Source organism: Myripristis murdjan, chromosome 5 (genome assembly GCF_902150065.1).
Source record: "Myripristis murdjan chromosome 5, fMyrMur1.1, whole genome shotgun sequence".
Taxonomy (NCBI): domain Eukaryota; kingdom Metazoa; phylum Chordata; class Actinopteri; order Holocentriformes; family Holocentridae; genus Myripristis; species Myripristis murdjan.
Window position 1 is genome coordinate 17787665 of NC_043984.1, and position 17210 is coordinate 17804874.

At 44.8% G+C, this 17210-nt stretch overlaps 1 protein-coding gene across 5 annotated transcripts in view; it reads right to left on the minus strand.

Moving 5' to 3' along the window:
- Positions 1-17210, minus strand: part of wnk2 (WNK lysine deficient protein kinase 2) — a 30065-nt gene that overhangs the window by 4483 nt on the left and 8372 nt on the right. For 2 of the 5 annotated variants that reach the window (XR_003928203.1, XM_030050638.1), the window contains exons 4-27: positions 16102-16259; positions 15550-15638; positions 15080-15299; positions 13348-13615; positions 12596-12900; positions 11188-12123; positions 10139-10261; positions 9744-9776; positions 9226-9342; positions 8614-9036; positions 7387-8136; positions 6835-6884; positions 6538-6700; positions 6313-6429; positions 6010-6180; positions 5829-5871; positions 5509-5670; positions 3898-4748; positions 3600-3657; positions 3391-3455; positions 2560-3149; positions 2230-2462; positions 1099-1317; positions 795-893 (exon numbers count right to left, since the gene is read on the minus strand). Coding sequence is in view for 4 of the 5 variants with exons in the window: in XM_030050638.1 (XP_029906498.1) it covers positions 795-893; positions 1099-1317; positions 2230-2462; positions 2560-3149; positions 3391-3455; positions 3600-3657; positions 3898-4748; positions 5509-5670; positions 5829-5871; positions 6010-6180; positions 6313-6429; positions 6538-6700; positions 6835-6884; positions 7387-8136; positions 8614-9036; positions 9226-9342; positions 9744-9776; positions 10139-10261; positions 11188-12123; positions 12596-12900; positions 13348-13615; positions 15080-15299; positions 15550-15638; positions 16102-16259 (6243 nt within the window). In the remaining variant the exon portion in view is untranslated. The remainder of the gene's footprint in view (positions 1-794; positions 894-1098; positions 1318-2229; positions 2463-2559; positions 3150-3390; positions 3456-3599; positions 3658-3897; positions 4749-5508; positions 5671-5828; positions 5872-6009; positions 6181-6312; positions 6430-6537; positions 6701-6834; positions 6885-7386; positions 8137-8613; positions 9037-9225; positions 9343-9743; positions 9777-10138; positions 10262-11187; positions 12124-12595; positions 12901-13347; positions 13616-15079; positions 15300-15549; positions 15639-16101; positions 16260-17210) is intronic. The other 3 variants (XM_030050639.1, XM_030050640.1, XM_030050641.1) reach the window with 3 other exon arrangements.

A 17210-nucleotide genomic window follows, 5' to 3' on the forward strand; every position in this document is an offset into this window, starting at 1 on the left:
TAGGGGGAGGTGTACAAAAAGAGGGAGTGACAGACAGAGAGAGGAGACAAACAGAGAGTGGGAAAAATGAGAGATGAGAACTGCAACCCACAGAGACAGACCGACAAAGGAGCAGCATTAAATACAGCAGATTAGGGCATAATATGTGACCATGCAGAAGTCTACTGCCCAGTCATGCAGAATGGATGAGTCACATTACGCATATGCTGTACACACGGGTGGACAAAACATACAGAACATGAGAAGAGCGGACAAGACCCAGAAAAGCTAATGCACTTTACTTTCAGCTGAACTTTGATTATCCAAACCGCAGACCTCTGAAAAAATGTCTTGTAAAAAAAAAAAATCTAATAGAATCCTAATGTTCTCATAAAAAGGGATGGGTAAAACGTGAGTAAGTATTAGTTGTGCACTATATATTATATTTGTTTTTCTTTGTTTGTACTGAATCCAATTTGCAGGTTAGGAATAAGCATTGAATACAGACTTTGAATACATTTAACCATTCAAAATGTTTTGCTCCTTCAAACAATTTCCATTCCTCGGGGGTTTGAATAAACAATATCCTAGTGTACAAGCAAAATACAAAAGAAACAAGATACAAACACAAAGATAGAGCCAAGGGCAAGAAAGAGGGAGTGGCTGATGGAAATATACAAGAGAGGAAAGAGAGGAAAACTAGGGTAAAATAGTTAGGTGAGGACAGAGAAAGAATAACAGAGCTAAAAATAGAGAAATAGAAAATGTGGGAAACAAAGAAAGTGAGGCTAGGTGGGAAGAGAAGAGATACAAACAGATGGACAAAGACACAGGCCCACTGAGAAATCTAGCTCGTGGCTTGCTACTCGATTTATAGGTCACTCTCTCAGATGGTTGAGGGTAATTAGGCCAGCCTGTAGAGGAGTATAATGACAGAGGGAAGAGGACACCAGGGTAAGAAGAGGACACAGCCATTGGTACACTAAACCCTACCAGAAGCCCTCATAGAAGACACCACAGACCAACATTTACTGTTAATTGTCTAGTGAATGTACATGTTCACAGAGCAGTGTTTGGTAGTCAGTCTGCTGGATTCTGTTATGTGTTGTTGCTGATCACCTTGTCCACTCGGAGCTTGTGTACCGCTGACATCTCCATGGAGCCCGGCGTAAATGTTATCAGAAGACAAAGAGCCCTTGAGGGAGCAGGGCTGCTGGGTCTGAACAGGCTCTGAGGTGGAGCTCGGGAGGTGGCTGGTGCCTGAGCGCGCCCTGCCATGTGTGGGGGCCGGGCCTTTAGCTGGAGATCCATTCAAACTGACTGTGGGTTCACCTGCTGCTAGAGAAACAAACATACAGAGGTACAGATTTATTGCACATTCTACTACATGTTATGGGGTGGGGTGGGGAGCGGTGGGGAGGTCAGTATCAGCTCTTAGGGTACAGAATTTGGATGGTGTCACAATGGGTTTTAAATCCACACACTTCTCATTTAAATGACAACTATGCCGAGTTTTGTAAAATGTCAGCTTTTTTAATTGAGCAATCCCTCTGTCATTTAGTTCTCTTAATGACTAAGACAATGTGGCTCGCAGTGGAAGTGGCAAATTAAGCTTAGTTTCAGCTACACCCGACTCTCCCTCACTTTGGTCAGGGGCTTATTCAGCACTGATGTGCAAACTAATGACTTCTATTTCCCTTAATTTTCACTTAAGTAGCTACAAAGGAAAAAAAATACAACTTTTTTTTCCATATTGCACAACACTGTCACAAACATCTTCTGTTGCAATGCTTCACTGAAGCTACATAACACTGAGTGAAATATACAAACCGAAGATGCCACTGGTTTATGGTTGCAGCATTACATCAAATAGAAAATACCTTCTTGTCTGTGCATCTTTTTATACACATTTTATTTGTTATATTTTGAAAAAAAAAAAAAAAAAACTATAATAAAAGACCATATATCTTCATGAACCTCAGCTGTGCAACATGCATTTCTTTTTAAGATGATTTTTTTTTTTTTTTGGCTTTTCTGTTTTATTCAATAGTGACAGCTGAGAGACAGGAAAGACAGGAGGCAGGGAGGGGACAACATGCAGCAATGGGCTCAGCCTCAACAGCTGAGATAAGCTCCAATACATGACACTCGCTCCACAAAGTGAGCCACTGGAATGCCTGGCAACATGCATTTCTAATGACAAACTCACCAATTGAGCCAGCAGGGTTGAAAAGGTTGATTGATACTCACTGGCTTTGCTTGAATCACTAGTTTTGGTTGTGACGTTTCTAAACTGCTGAACAAGAGGGCTGAGGAGTTTGCCGGCCTTCAGTTTGTGCTTGCTGGACCGCTTCCTACGACCTGTAGGTGGCGCTGTGTGTGACAGACCCAGGCCAGGAGGAGGGACTTTGCCAAGCCGGCGATACAACAGTTCCACTTCTCCCCTCTGATGGGCCTGCAGCTCAGAGATCTCCCTCAGATGCCTAATGGGGTGAAAGGAGGGATATGAGGTGCAACTCAAGGTGAGTGACAAAATGTGTTTGTGTACAGTCACTAAATTACAGCTTAATAAAAGCTTACTTCTCCCTGAGTCTCTGTAGTTCTCTCTTCATATCTGAGTCCTCCATCTCTGAATCATTATCACTGCTAGCATAGGCCGAGCCATGCACGCCTCCATGCCTGCTTGGTGAGTCAGAGCTCTGCACGCTGCTGCTGCGGCCAGAACGACGAAGGAAAGCCACTGCCCTCTTCATCAGATCACTTCCCCTGCGCTCTGAGCGAGCATGCTGGGATGGTGTGGCAGGGGCCAGCTTTGCAGGGCTGCTCTCAGCCCCAGAGTCCGAGGAGAGGAAGCGAGCGTGGACAGTGACGTCCACAGGGACAGAATTGGAGGTCAGGGCTCGTGGCAGGGAGCCCCGTTTGGCCAGAGACGGGGGCGTGTCTAGGTAAAAGTCAGGTGGTGCAGAGTAGCGGCTGCAACGTGTCCTCAATGTGATGTCATCTTCAGTGCTAATCACGGAGAAACGCCCAATTGTAGTGGATGCGGTCATGGCCTCAGCCTGACCAGGGTCTCCAATGTGGCTTCCAGGATGAGCTGGTGAGGCAGCACTGCTCCAGCTCCTTTGCTTCACATCTCGTCTGTTAGCCACTTCAGGAGGAACAGAAATTATCTGCCGAGAACAAAAAACACACTAGGTATACATATACAGTAGTATGGGGCACCTTTACAAATTACAAACACATATAAAGATCTACATGATTAAATTCTACAATGCCTCAAAAACATGGTGAAAGCTCCTCAGGATTTTGTTACTAGGAAAGCTGCTCCCTTGTTGCAAGACATCATTTGGTTTAAAAGCCTTCTAACATCTTCACATTTGCAGTGGAACCCGTAAATGGGAGGAAAATCACCTTAAATCGGCCTCTTGTTCCAGAGCAGGAAGCAGAGTGGGGAACATGTCGTCTTGACATGGAAGCTGCAAGGGAATTTTCACAACACTAAGCACTGTGGCACTGTAATATTGAACTGACAGTAAAACATAAATTTAGACAGAAGTTAATGATGTTATTCCAGTTCACTCCAGAGAGCTGTTAGATTAATTAGTACGAGCTGTACATACCACACACAGCTGAGTCACTGAGTGTGCTCAAACTATCCATTCTCTCTGGAATTTGAGGCTAATAGGGGTGACATGATGACAGACAAACAAAACAGAGAAGTGAGAAACCTTTAATACAGACCATTAATTATTGTTAACAGTGCAGCCAGCCCAGTCATATAATTGCAAATATTGCATGAAATGTTGGTGAATGTTGACAAGAAAGTGCAGCTGTACATTTATGATTTTCTTTGAAATATCAGTTTAGGTTGAAGTTGGAGTTATTCTTATAATGAAATGTTAACATGTCTGTGCTTACCAGCTGTTCTCCTGCCCTGTAGCGTCCCTCCCCCATTGGCCCTGGGGTGCTGTTTCCCGACCCCCCTGTGGCGCTGTCTGGACCAGGTGGAGACTGGATGTACTCAGTGCCAGAGCCCGGTGTCTCTGCAGTGCTGCCAGACGGATACATGGGAGCATATTCCTGGTAGAGCAGGTTCCTCAATTTCTCATCCAGAGTTTTTATGGTGCTGTCTACAAAGCCCCCGCGGCCTACCCGTCCCTCACCATCTGATTCATTGGGCACTGCTGGATGCTGAGTCGGTGCCGGGCTCTGGGGTAGTGAGGACACCTTGGCCCCTCCCACACTAGCAAATGGCTGGTGGAGCACTACAGGTTGCTGTGGGCGGTCGCTCCGTGTCGCAGAGGAGTAGGAGACAGACAGGGGCTCTCTGGCTGAGCCTGGCTCCTGGAGGGTCAGAGGAGTGAGAGGAGAGCCTCCCTGGGCACCGCTCACATCCAGAGACAACGGCATGACCAGAGGGCAGCACGGCACTTCCTCAGCCATGGAGGTGGCACATGCCATCTCTGCCATCTGCTGAGCAGCATGGACGGGGGACACCGTGCCCAGAGGTGATCCCTGTGACTCATCTGCAGGCAGAGAGGCGTGTGGAGCTGATGGGGCCACAGTCTGAGCCCTGGTTGGCTGGGCCTGCTGCACTGAGCTGCTGCTCGGCTCCAATGACTGAAGGGTCGGAGGTGCAGACACAGGGGGAGACAGAGTGGCCAAGAGGAGCGGGTCTGTGTTGGACATGATTGGAGGACTACAGAATCCATAAACTTCATAGGTGAAGCCTCCACTTCCACCAGACATTGTGGAAGAAGACCCCTCTTCTGTAGGAGGAAAATGTGAGTTAATGACAGGACACAGAGTAATATCTGGACACTAAAGGACACACTATACATCTCATCAAATATGTGGTTCCAAAATAAATTTCTTTTTAAACCTTTTTTTAAAGGAAAAGTTTGCTGAAAAACAAGGAAATGTTTCTTTTATCCTTAGTACAACTTTTCCATCCAGATAGTTTCTGTGAGATTTGGCGAGGTTTCTTGCTGTAATCTTTCCTGTCTCCCGGCACCTTAATACAAAGAGACTGGATGCTTACTGTATTGTATTGTATTGCACTGAAAAAGTCAGCACCAACAGCTTTTTCCAAAAACAATGGCATACAATCCACAGCCTTCGGGGGTGAACAGTTTGGTGGGAATATTGCCTGCCAAGGAAGACAGGTATTTAGTGCAGATACAGAGCTGTTATTGTTGAGTTTTTCCACATCGAAATTTTTTATGGTTTGAGTCCCACAAAACAAATACCCTTCCAGCCCCATTGTGTTGGGGTGCCGGGAGCCAGGGGAGACTGCAGCAGATTGGAAACCTTGCCAAATTACACAAACACTACATGGATGGATAGACTGTACTAGGGGTAAGTGGGAAAATATCTTTCTAAATAGGGGTGAATTATTCCTTTTTAAAGACATGAAATTCCCATCCGAGAGCATTGGGGCGTTTTTCATTAAGCCGCCACAAGATAGCGCTATTGCTCCATTAACCAGTCGGTTTTTATGCTGAAACTGCTCTCTGGAAACAAAGTCACCTCTGGATGCAGCTGCCCCTGCAGTTCCACCATCAGCAGGCTGGGCAGTGGCTGAACTGCCAGGGGACTGGGCAGTTGTCCCATCAGAAGGGGTCTCCTGGCTGGATGTAGGAGTCTCCTCCACAGGGCAGATTATAAACCACCGTTTTCCTGTATGAAGAACTGCAGTCCAAAGCAATGAAGCTGAATCAATAATGGGATTCCTGACAAGTGCATTACTAACAAATACAACTTGTCACACAATCCTTTCAAGTTGCTGTGAAAATAAAGAAATTGTGAGCTGAACAAATGAATGAATTTAGAAACAGAAACTGATGTACCATTCTGCTGGTAGACAGGCTGAGGAGCTCCAGGCTGCTGACTCTGCAGAGACAGAGACAAATGTGACCTGAGTCCTACAGTACCGTCTGCTACGTCTACGTCCGCTGCCTTATTTGTACCTGCCCAAATCTGTGTCTGCATCTGTATGAATTGTTTTTGTATTTGTATATAACCCCTTACCTCTCCTGCTAGCCCTTCAGAGGTAAGGCCTTGCTGAGGACTAGTACCCAGGGTGGAGACCCTCTCACCCTCCATGTCCTCGTTCAGCATGTCTTCAGCTTTATCCACAATGTCCTTCAACTGGTCAATGAAGATCTCCTTTTCCAATGGTAGGATAAAGCCATTGTCTACCTGTGGCAAAGCAGTTTTTTAAAAGATGTTTTATAATACATACCATCAATACCGCAACAACTATTACAGTGTATGATCACTATAAAAATAGGTAAGACAACAAAAGCCAGGAAGTTAACAGTACAGCCTAACCATGTAAGTGGCAATTTCCTCTGGAGCATCTCCATCCAGATCAAACTTAAATGTCACCATTTTATGGTTGTGGGTCTCCAGCTGGCATTCAACCATTTTATCGCCGGTGTTGCAAACCTATGGGTCACATGGTCTTTGGGTTAAACCTTACAATCAGAAATGTGACAAATCTACTATCATTATAAGAAATGGTGACTTGATTGGTCATAAACAATCATGACTCACATTGAGCATGCTCAGTTTGGGTTTACTGGTCCTTTCTTGACGTGAACGTGTGCGGGCAGACTTGCGGTGGTGTTTCCTGGGTTTTCCATCGCCCTTCCCGCCACTAGCCAAGCTCTCATAGCCGTCACTTGTTTCCTTACCAGATGTCACATCAGAGTTGAGACTACAAAGGAAAATATGAAAAACATTATATTTATATACTCATGGTGGCACTGTTCATTAGTCACTGTTAGGAGCAAAAGCAAATCTTCTGACTGCATTCAACACCTCTGTATTAATGTTAAATTCACTACACACCTGTCATAGGCGTAATTGGGCAATAACACTGGCTTCTCCTGAAGGGCCTCCTAGGACAGAACAATGACCAGAAACAAAGCAGTTAATACTTTTGTAACATTTTATAAAATATGGAAATTATTAAAAATACTAAAATACATGAAAATAAAATACTGGAATTTGAATGAAATGGAGTTTTGAATGAAATGGAGTTTTGTATTACCAGAATGAACAAAAGCAAACTTCATAACACTATCGTCTTTGTACTAAACTTGAACTGCCTGTTAGTTTTGTTTATGTCATTGATTTGAAGGTACTTCAATCTCAGATGGACTGGGTTCAAGATACAAGGGATGATGATGTGACATTTCACAACACCAATTCAGTGTGACAAATAAACTTGTAAGTGCTTGTGTTTAATGATATTGTTTTAAACATTAGAACAAAATGAACATAATAACTGAAGGATTAAGAAATAATTTTCAATCAGCAAATGCAATTCTTCAAGAAAGTGTATATACAATAAAAGTGATTTTTACACTCAAAAACACTCGATTGTGGCCGTATCCCTACCTCTACACTGTGCTCTGGTTGAGGGGAGCTAGATGCAGATGCAGTGTCTAGGTTTTGCTGAGTCGTGGCCAGGCTGGTACACTCAGGCACTGGGGCTGCTGTCTGCATGCCAGCAGGCTGCAGAACTGGAGCTGGGACTGAGGCTGCGACAGGAGCTGTAGCAAGGCCAGGAGTAGCAGCTTGAACTGGGGCTGGCAGTGTGACTGAAACTGGGGCCGAGACTAAACCTAGAACTGAGGATTGGGGTTTAGCTGGGGCTGATGAGCCTGAGCTTGCAGATGAGACTGCTGATGGTTCTAAAGTGGGACCTGGTGCAGAAACTGGTGCTTGGACCTTGGTTTGAGCTTGAACTGGGGCTGCTGTTGAAACTTGACTTGGGACTGGAACTGAAGCTGGGATTGGAGCCAAAGTCGTAGCTGAGGCTTGAGGCAGGGTTGTAGCTTGAGCTGTCACTGGGACTGGGACTTGGCTTTGTGCAGGGACTGAAGATGGAGCTTGTGCTGCCGCTTGACTTTCAACTTGGACAGTGGCTGAGACTGACACCGAGGCTAAGGCTGTAGCTGGGGCTTGGGGTGTGGCTGGAATTGTAGGAGCTGAGACTGCCGATAATGTTATGTCTAGGCCAGCGGCAGTAGTTTCTGCATCCAACCTGCTCCCCCAGAGTGGAGTCTGGCCTGCAGGCAAGACGGGGTGGGCAGGAGCCAAAACCTGAACATCTCCCAAACTCTCCTGTGCAGCAATCGCTTGTACCTGGAAAATAATATCACATCAGCTAATATAGATATTGTTAAACTCTGCATTAACCAAATATATGCCCTGCATAAGCTAAACTAATATTTAAAGGAACGATTCATCCAAAATATCCCAAAAGATCTTTTCCCACTTACCGGTAGCAATCCATCCAGGTTTCCAGTCTGCCATGATCTTGCTAAGGGGATGAAGAGTTTCATTGGAAACTATTTCTTGCTGAAAACACCGGCAAACTGTGTCTATCCGCCCCAGTCAGTACAAACAAGAGACAGATAGAGATGGTGCAGTTTGCCGGGCAAATTGCGGCAGACTGGAAATCTTGCCATATCACAGAGAAAACTCTCTAGATGTAGGTGAGAAAAAAATCTGTATCTTTTGGATTTTGGGTGAACTGTTCCTTTAACACACAATGGCACCTTATCTTTACAGATGCCCCATGACCTAACCATTACATTGAGAACTAAATCAAATATTCACCTGGACAGGCTGCTCTGCCAGTTCCTGCTCAGGGTGAGGGACAGGGTATGGGGTATGTTGTACCTGGGAGAGAGGCAAGGGAAGGGTGGAATGGAGGTTGCAAAAGTTTGGCTGTGAAGTGGGTGCACCCCCCTGCTGTTTGGGCACTGTGGGGGGCATTGCCATGGCAAGAAGTGGAATAGGGAGTGTCACATTGGACACCTGCTGGGGTAAGGACACTGGGGTCTGGGGGGTGCCAAGACTGGGCATGGAAGGCAAGGGAGTATGAGGTGTCAGAGGCAGAGATGGACGGTGGGGTGCAGGTGAGTAATAGGGGCTGGGCATGGGAGGGCCACTGCTGCTGTAGGCAGATGGCAGAGGAGCTTGGGTGAAGGAAGGGGGCTCATAGCCCCCTGTTTGAATGACAGGATATGGTGAGGGAAACTGGGAAAGAAAAAGGGAGAAATGATATAAAATGAAGAAAAACAACCAATCTATTGAAATTAACACATTCACACAGTCCCTACATTTATTACTCAACCCTGTAACTCATCTTGATTCCTGTAGGATGTTTACACCACTGGTCTCATTCATGAACCAGGATCTACAGTGTTTAACCCTAAAAGTGCACACCTGTGTGCTGATCTGCAGGGGCTGCAGAAGTGGTGCACCAGTGGCGGCTGACTGTGGAAAACTGGCAGATATGTCAGAAGGACTCAGGTGAGGTACAGGCTGGTCTGCAGATAATGTCTGAGGAAGGAAATGAAAGAGGGACAGAGAGCGCTCAAATAAAAAAAGGACCATAATAGACAGAATAAGTAATCACTGATGAAAAGTATTGGAACATTTTCAATATATACACAATTAAATCTGTTTCAGTTTCACACTCTGACTACACTATCCTTTCATGAGGCTGTGAAACTACCATCTCTGGAATTATAATTTCTAAAAGTACTGTGTGTAGTGTGAATTCTGTGATGGAAATACAATCTAATTCTCCATCTCCCACATAAATAAATTGCCAGTTATTCAAGCTGGTCTAGAAGCTCCTTTTTATTATCAGTGAGTTTCGTAACAAGCGGACTGTATGTGATTTTATGTTTCTGTGAGGCTTGTGTATGCAGTCCACAGCAAGAGGCTTGTGGTTCTACCTGGGGCAGGATACCAGCTGGTTGGAGATGGCACTAACAAGAAGAGAGACAAACGGGGAGGAGACACAAACCTCAAGTGATACATACAGTGGATATAAGATGTGCAAAACACATACTACAGCATGCACATGCACGCACGCACACACACACATACATACACATGATGAAGCATTTGGCAGAGGAAAAGCAGAAGCCAGATATATTCGTGTGCCTCACTCACATGATATGATATATGCCCAGCAAATACATTGTATTTGTGGAGGAATTATGCCACTAAACTGCATATTAATTTTGTGGCACTAATCAGGCTCAACATCCACATTTTTCCTGCCTAACTCTGATTTGCTGTATGATGCTGTTGCCGATGCCAGGGAGTGTCGCAGATAGATGCATACCTGCTCCTGGGTGGGCTGGGCAGCAAGCTGTGACTGGACTGCGGGTGCTGCAGCTGGGAAGCTCTGTGCTGTCTGTCTACTCTGGTGCACAGAAGGGCCTGGTGTTGTTGGAGCAGAAACTGTCTGTCAGAAACAGAGAGGAGAGACCTCATTCATTGGACACTATATTAGAGGAGGATTCATTATATAACAGATTCATTATACAACAGAGGTCAAACTCATATATTGGCTATGACAAGTGAAACTCAATGTTTGGTGTGTCAAGGCGAGGATAATCATCAGCAAGAATGTGGAGAGTGATTGGTTCCTAGCAGCTGGTAGGGTTACACAGGAGAAGCTGTAATAGCAAAGGGGTTAAGGCATTAGTCTACTGCCATCCACACTATACTAAGTTCTACCATTTTAAGCCCATTTCCCACCAAAAACATCTGAGTCCAAAGTTCCTGGATCTTGCTTTTGGGTGAGGGTTCAGGGGCAAAGCAAATTGCCAGAGAACTTCACAAAATGAAGGAGGTGTCTAGTTAATCTGCATGCGACTGACGAGATTAAATCAGTTAACATTGAAGATGTTGAAGCTGATGTTATGGTCATTATTATTTACCACTGCGTGGTAAATAATGTTGAGGAGTAACAGATATCGAAAATGAAATTAAGAATGCTAGCAACATCATACATTTAACCAGTCTGGGATGTTCAGCATCCTCTACCTCAGTTTGCCTCAGCTGCAGGGACGGTTTTGGGGCCCAGGAACTCAAACCCCAGGTCAAAAAGAGGCACTGGTTCCTCTGGTGGAAACAGGGGTAAGGGTTCCTGGTTCCTCAAAAGAGTTCCAGTGTTCTGGGGATAGTTCCTGGAGTGGAAAAGGGGTAATATGGTGCTAAACTGTGCACTACCAGAGTCTTGTTATTTTATTACCCCCACTGTTGTGGGACAGCAGAGCGAAGCAGGTGGTAGAATCAGGGGAGAAAAGAGCCCAAGGGACTTGCAGGTACCTTAGATTGTGGCTATGGCAGGATTTGGCCAAAGCGAAGCCTGCTTTTCTAACATACCATTGGACCTGGTCTGCCTTTGCCGTCATGTGATGATGCTAGCAGGTTCCTTTCCAGACATGGGCTAAAGATGGGAGGTGCATCCAGGGTCTGATTCTTGCCAGTGTGCTCAAATACTGAGGGGGTAATACCCGCAGCTTCCCCATGGCTGTGTGTCTGATTGTTTACCCCTCTTTCAGGGAGGGTGGGGGAGCTTGCCCTGCGGCTGACGATATGATGGAGACACTGGTCAAGAAGATTGAGGTCTCTACCCTCATACAAACTCCTTTGGAGCAGATCTTGTAAAGACAGTGTGGCAAGATGTGATGTCATCAGGGATGGCGCAGTTGCTGGACTGGCTGACACCAAAGGAGAGGGCGGAGCTAAAGGAAGTGATGAAGAGAATACAGGAAGCCTGGCAGGATGAGAAAATGGGGCTGAGCCTGTTTTAGACACTGGAGAAAGCTGTATGTATGGGGAGAGAGAGGTTGTGCGTGTGCGTCCCAAAGAGCCTCCTGCTTTCATCCTGTCCATCAGGAGGAGAGACCCACAGGTTTTGCAGTGGTGGTGAGGTTTAGGGCTGAGCAGGGCGCTCAGATGCAGCTGTGAGGGGGGTTGTAATGGCAGGGGATGGCAGTCTGAATTGGAATGACTCGCCGAGTCATGATGGGAACAGTGACAATGTGGCAAGTGACAAGATGATGATGAAACATTCTGGGCAGAGTTAGAGAGTGGTCTGTCTGTAGCATGCACTGACTTCCTGGAACCCTGTATGCTATTTGATGAATCCAGATCCTGCTTGGAACAGAAGCAGGAATGTGGATTTGTTGTCTGAATGAGAGACTGGGTCCTACATCGTAACATCTCAACCAGGGAGGAACTTCCACGCCTAAGACACGCTGCACCCTCAGTGATGAGCAGGTTCTGCTGGCCTAGAAAGGGTTCACTGTAGTGGCGCTGCTCAGGTATCATTTGACAAAAGAAAATAAATATTGTGTTATTTTACAAGACTGTTGACACACACACACACACACACACACACACACACACACACACACACACACACACACACACACACAAGACAGGTTTAAAGGTAAATTCCATATTAAAACATATTATCAATATCGTTGCTGTTAACACTCTGTGACTGAGCATTGTGTCTCTAGTGTTGTTTTGTTGTTTCAGGATATAATTGCATTTTCCCATTGGTTCACTTGCCAAATGCCACTGTAACTGTGCAGGGGGTATTTCCCAGTGACATCAGTGGATGTTTTGGCTAGTTAGCCACAAAATAAAAATACAACATTCCCAGAGACACAATGTAAATCATCACTGAAAGGTTTAAAACTGTTAATATGTTTTAGGCTGGTATTTTCCTTTAAGCCTCAAGTTATACACTGAGAGCACAAAGACAAAAGTGTGCACTCACTGTATGAGACTGGTAAGGCGCCTGGTGCAGTTGTGCTGCAGGCTGCTGATAGGCCCCCTGGTGCAGCTGACTGGTGGTTTGCTGGTAGGCTCCCTGGTGCAGTTGCGTGGAGGCTTGTGAGTAGTTGTCATGTGAGGGCTGTGCTGTGGGTTGCTGGTAGGACCCCCGGTGCAGCTGAGGGTCAGGCTGTGCAGGAGGACTGTATATGATCTGAGCTGTAGAAATGGGCTCTGGAAGGGACTGATAGGTTCCATTCTGCTGACTCTGATCATCTGATTGTATTGTAGAGCCCACTCCACTGTCAGCTGCAATGACAAGGAACAGAGTGAAAAATACATTGTTCTTCACCGGGAGGACGGACAGACATTGAGAGAGGAGAGGGAACGGAAGAGACAGTGTAGTAACACCTCATTACAATTCAAAAGCTGGGTGATGATGACTCATAGATGACTCAGAGGTGCTATTTGCACCCTGCACTAGCCTTTCTCTCTGTTTTTCTCCAACATACTCGGACACAAACCAACTTCATCATTTTATGTTTCTCCGGGTCATCTCCTGGTGTTAGCTCCACAAGAGCTCTAATACTGGCTGGATTTCTTATAACCGTCAGTGTCACATCACAACAACATGAGTTAGTTATGTGCAAGGTATTTGAATGTCGATCTTTATTGTCCTACAGGGTAAGACGTGATTTGCAGCAAGGTTACAAACAGAGCCACACATGTATTAAAAAAACAGCTGCAGGTTCTCACATGTGGTAGATGTGGTGGCTGGCACTGTGCAGAGCAGGGTGTGCTGGTTGGCCTCTGGGTCTTCGTAATCTGCTGGAGCTAATGTGGCTCCCTGTGGGACACCTGCACAGGGCACCTGCAGCAGGTTCTGTTGGGGCTTCTTCACAGCTGCTTTGCCATCTCCAGAAGGGACAGTGCGCTCCCTCCTCCATTTGATGAGAGCCACACGGTCCCGGATCGACTTCCCAACTATTTTTACATCGCTGTCCAGGAAAAAGCCTGATTCCACCTACAGGACACAGGTGAGATGTTCACTGGGGCTCAGGAGAAACTGGGTCAACTAATGAACAAGTCATGTTTGATTACACATGTAAAAGATCAGCAAATCCACCAGCAATACAATTCCTCCCCCCAAACCACAAAGGACTGCCTTTTCCTGAACCCATAACATAGTATCTAACACTGAGGATCAACTGATCAGTTGCTCGATTTTCAATCAATACAGTGTATACCTCAAGCATATTGGCTCAGACATGACCACTGACTGCCTCCTGGTTAAACCATGTGCAAATAAAAGGGCCTGCAGTAGTGTTCCAAGGTAAACGGGGCTGTGCTGTAACGGGACAGTGAGGACCGTGACAGACAGTCTACAAAAGGAGCCAGCTGGTGGAACAGAGAGTGCAGTCTCACCACTACTGCAAAAGCCAAGGTCAAAACCGAACAGTAAATGTGACATCAACACCAGTCCAGAGAACAAAGGATCCTTTCATTAGAACACAACACGACCTGCGGTTCAAGACAAACGCTCCATCTCTTTCATGATTCATAATCTGGCTATGTAGATTCACCAAATGCAATTACAGAGTGACACTGACTGGGAGATTACTATGGTAAAAAAGGAGACATTGGTGTGTGCAGGATACATAAAGAAAAAAGGAACAATGTCTGTATGTTGAGATATAGGCTCTAAGTAATTTATTTACACGACATTTCTGTCCTACACAGTGGGACACAGTATATCAACTTTACTACTGGTAGTCGCCATGTGGGACAAAGCACACAACTGGTATTGACCATCTATTGACAGATTTATTGTGTGCAATACAAATAAGATATAGGATTTCTGTCACATTCTAGTACTTTATTGATGTACTGTGATTTTGTATTATATCATAAAATCTCCATGTTAACAAGTAATTCAGCATCAAAATCAATATTGAAATCTTGTTTTTTTAAAACATCTGCCAGTGGAGCTTTTTTCCAGTGCAGTTTCACCTATTTCAAGAATATGTCTGCGAACAAGTATAACTATGATGACACAAGGCAGAATAAGGTAGATCAGCTCATTAGTATCAAGAAAATGGCTCTTGATGGAAATAAAATTCTGGAAACAAGTTGATTAGCATTAGACACGAATGAGAGAATATGAGACTAAAAGGCTTGTTAAGACGGAGATTTTTTGCACTGTTTCTTCTGCTCTTTGGTGGTTTTCTGTTATGTTTTCTGCCCTCTAGCAGTGTAGTTTTATGTAAACATTTACACTAGTCATGGTGCTCCTATTTCCATGTGCTTTGTCCCTCATGAATATGTACTCAATCTTGCACTTAAATATATGTACTGTGTCCCTCCCAGTCAAGTCTTAATTCCTCATGAATGTCTTTGACCAAAGCATGTAAATAAATAATTGTGAGCTTATTTTTTTAGAGCAGCAATATCCTTTTATTTGTAGATTACTTTAACTAAGTTTGTTTACCATCTCTTGGGCCACAACCTCCGGGTCCTCCTTCTCCAAGTCAAACGTAAATTCAATGGCACCAGAGTCTTTGTATTTCCCCTTCAGCTTTTTAGGATCCTCAACCCACAGCTTCAGAGCTATGGACGATTTCTTCCCATCATCCTCTTCAGCCAGCTCCACCCTCACGCCTGTGTCCTCTGCAAAGAAGGCATGATTCAGGAGGTCCTTGATAGAGTACCTGCAAGATGGACATAAACACCAGCTAGTGAGCTGCACAAAGGTTACTATGTCACTTGCAACTAATGATGCACAACTCAAAGAAACATCAACAGTGCCAGAGCCAAATACTGGTATTAACGTCATACAGCAGGAACAGAAACAGAAACAGAACAACATGACAGATTTTCTCTGGCGGAGATCAGACTCTACCTACATGCAGGGTGGGTCTCTAGCCTCAGGGACACTGTCACAGGGCCAGCCCTACTCACCTTTCCTCCCACCTGTGGCAGATACACTCCCCGATTATCTCCTTAATCTCTGGGTCGCTAACCTTACCGTAGCTGGCAGGTTTCACCCCCTGGAGAGACACAAAAACACAATGATAACAAGCTAAAAAGGCAGCATTAGCATTATCTTTCATCTCACCCAGTGACACATATAAACGAAAGAGCCGCACTCAGCGTGTGACCTGCATTCCATATGACAGAGACACTGTATTGTTTGCTGTGTCATAAACCATAAAGACAAACTCTCCAAAGTGCTGTCATCACTCCCAGACATTTCCACTACGGGGACTGATGAGAAAACACTCTTCAAAGGGGAACCTCTGTCATAAATTCTGCTTTGAGAGTCTTACACACAATAATACTTAAAATCTACTTAGCTTGCAAAAAATGCTCCCTTCTCACAGTGTGATAATATACACAATCTTAGTAGGTGGACAGAATTAAAAAGTCCTAAGCGCTGAAGACACCTTGGACTTCCTACAATTCTATTATTTCAGTAATATTTCAGCTTGGCAGCTTTAAAACTGAACTCACACTGGTGACTTTGCGGTAGATCTGAGCAGCATTCTGGCACTCAGAATAGGGATATTCTGAGGTAGCCATCTCTAGCATACACATCCCAAAGGCGTAGACGTCCACAGCCTCATCGTAGTGCTCCTCATACATCTCCGGGGCCATGAACTCCGGTGTACCTGTGGAATTAAGTCAAGAAAGGCTAAATCGTATGGTCAGAGGGGAGTATCAGTGTTTCTTCCGCTCCCACAAATGCAGAGAGGCATGTAAATACACACACCTACACATTCTGAACTATTAATGGCATGAGTACGAGCTTTCAATAAGGTTGATGCAATATCAAGGGTGGAATCTGACCGTGCCAGGTTGGATCATTTGAGCCTGAAAATATGACAGTGCGACTAGTGCAATGGGAAAACATTTTCATGACAGAAGATCTCCATTCTCTATATAACAATTACAGCAATAGGCATGGGTCTAAACCTTGCTTACATGCTCATTCACAGTTTGGGATGGAGGCGTTTTCAATGATGCATCACTGAAAGTATTTTAACAAATTTAGTTACAATCTAGTATGGCAGTTCGACTGCTACGAAGAAAAGCATCTCGGGAACGGGTTATGTGCCCCGCTAGGAGTGTCTTCAGTGCCGAGCCTCCTTCTGTCTGACTAGAATGCGTTCACATGCATCATGTTATAATTAGTGACCCCTGCCATCCCACTAATGATTTATTTGTTTGGGGACACTGTATCAGTCAATCAGAGCACCCACTAGTAGACTGAATAAGAGTTTTATCCCAAATGCAATCTGACTCCTTAATCAAAGACATAGGAACATCTATAATGCTATTATACTTGCACATGGGTTAATATAGTGTTTTTCTTTCTTTATTATATATTTATGTATCTGATGCTTTTATTTATTTATTTATTTATTTTAAGTAACCACATATTTAATGTATCCCCCCCCCCCCCCCCTTTTTTTTTTTTTGTCCTTTCTATCTCTTCCTCACTGTGAACTTACACTATGAAATTCCAATGTTTGTATGTGTACTGAAGGATGGCAATAAACTTGATTCACCATGAATATAGTGAATAGTATTTTTGGAGATGTAAGAAAACGGTTATTTGT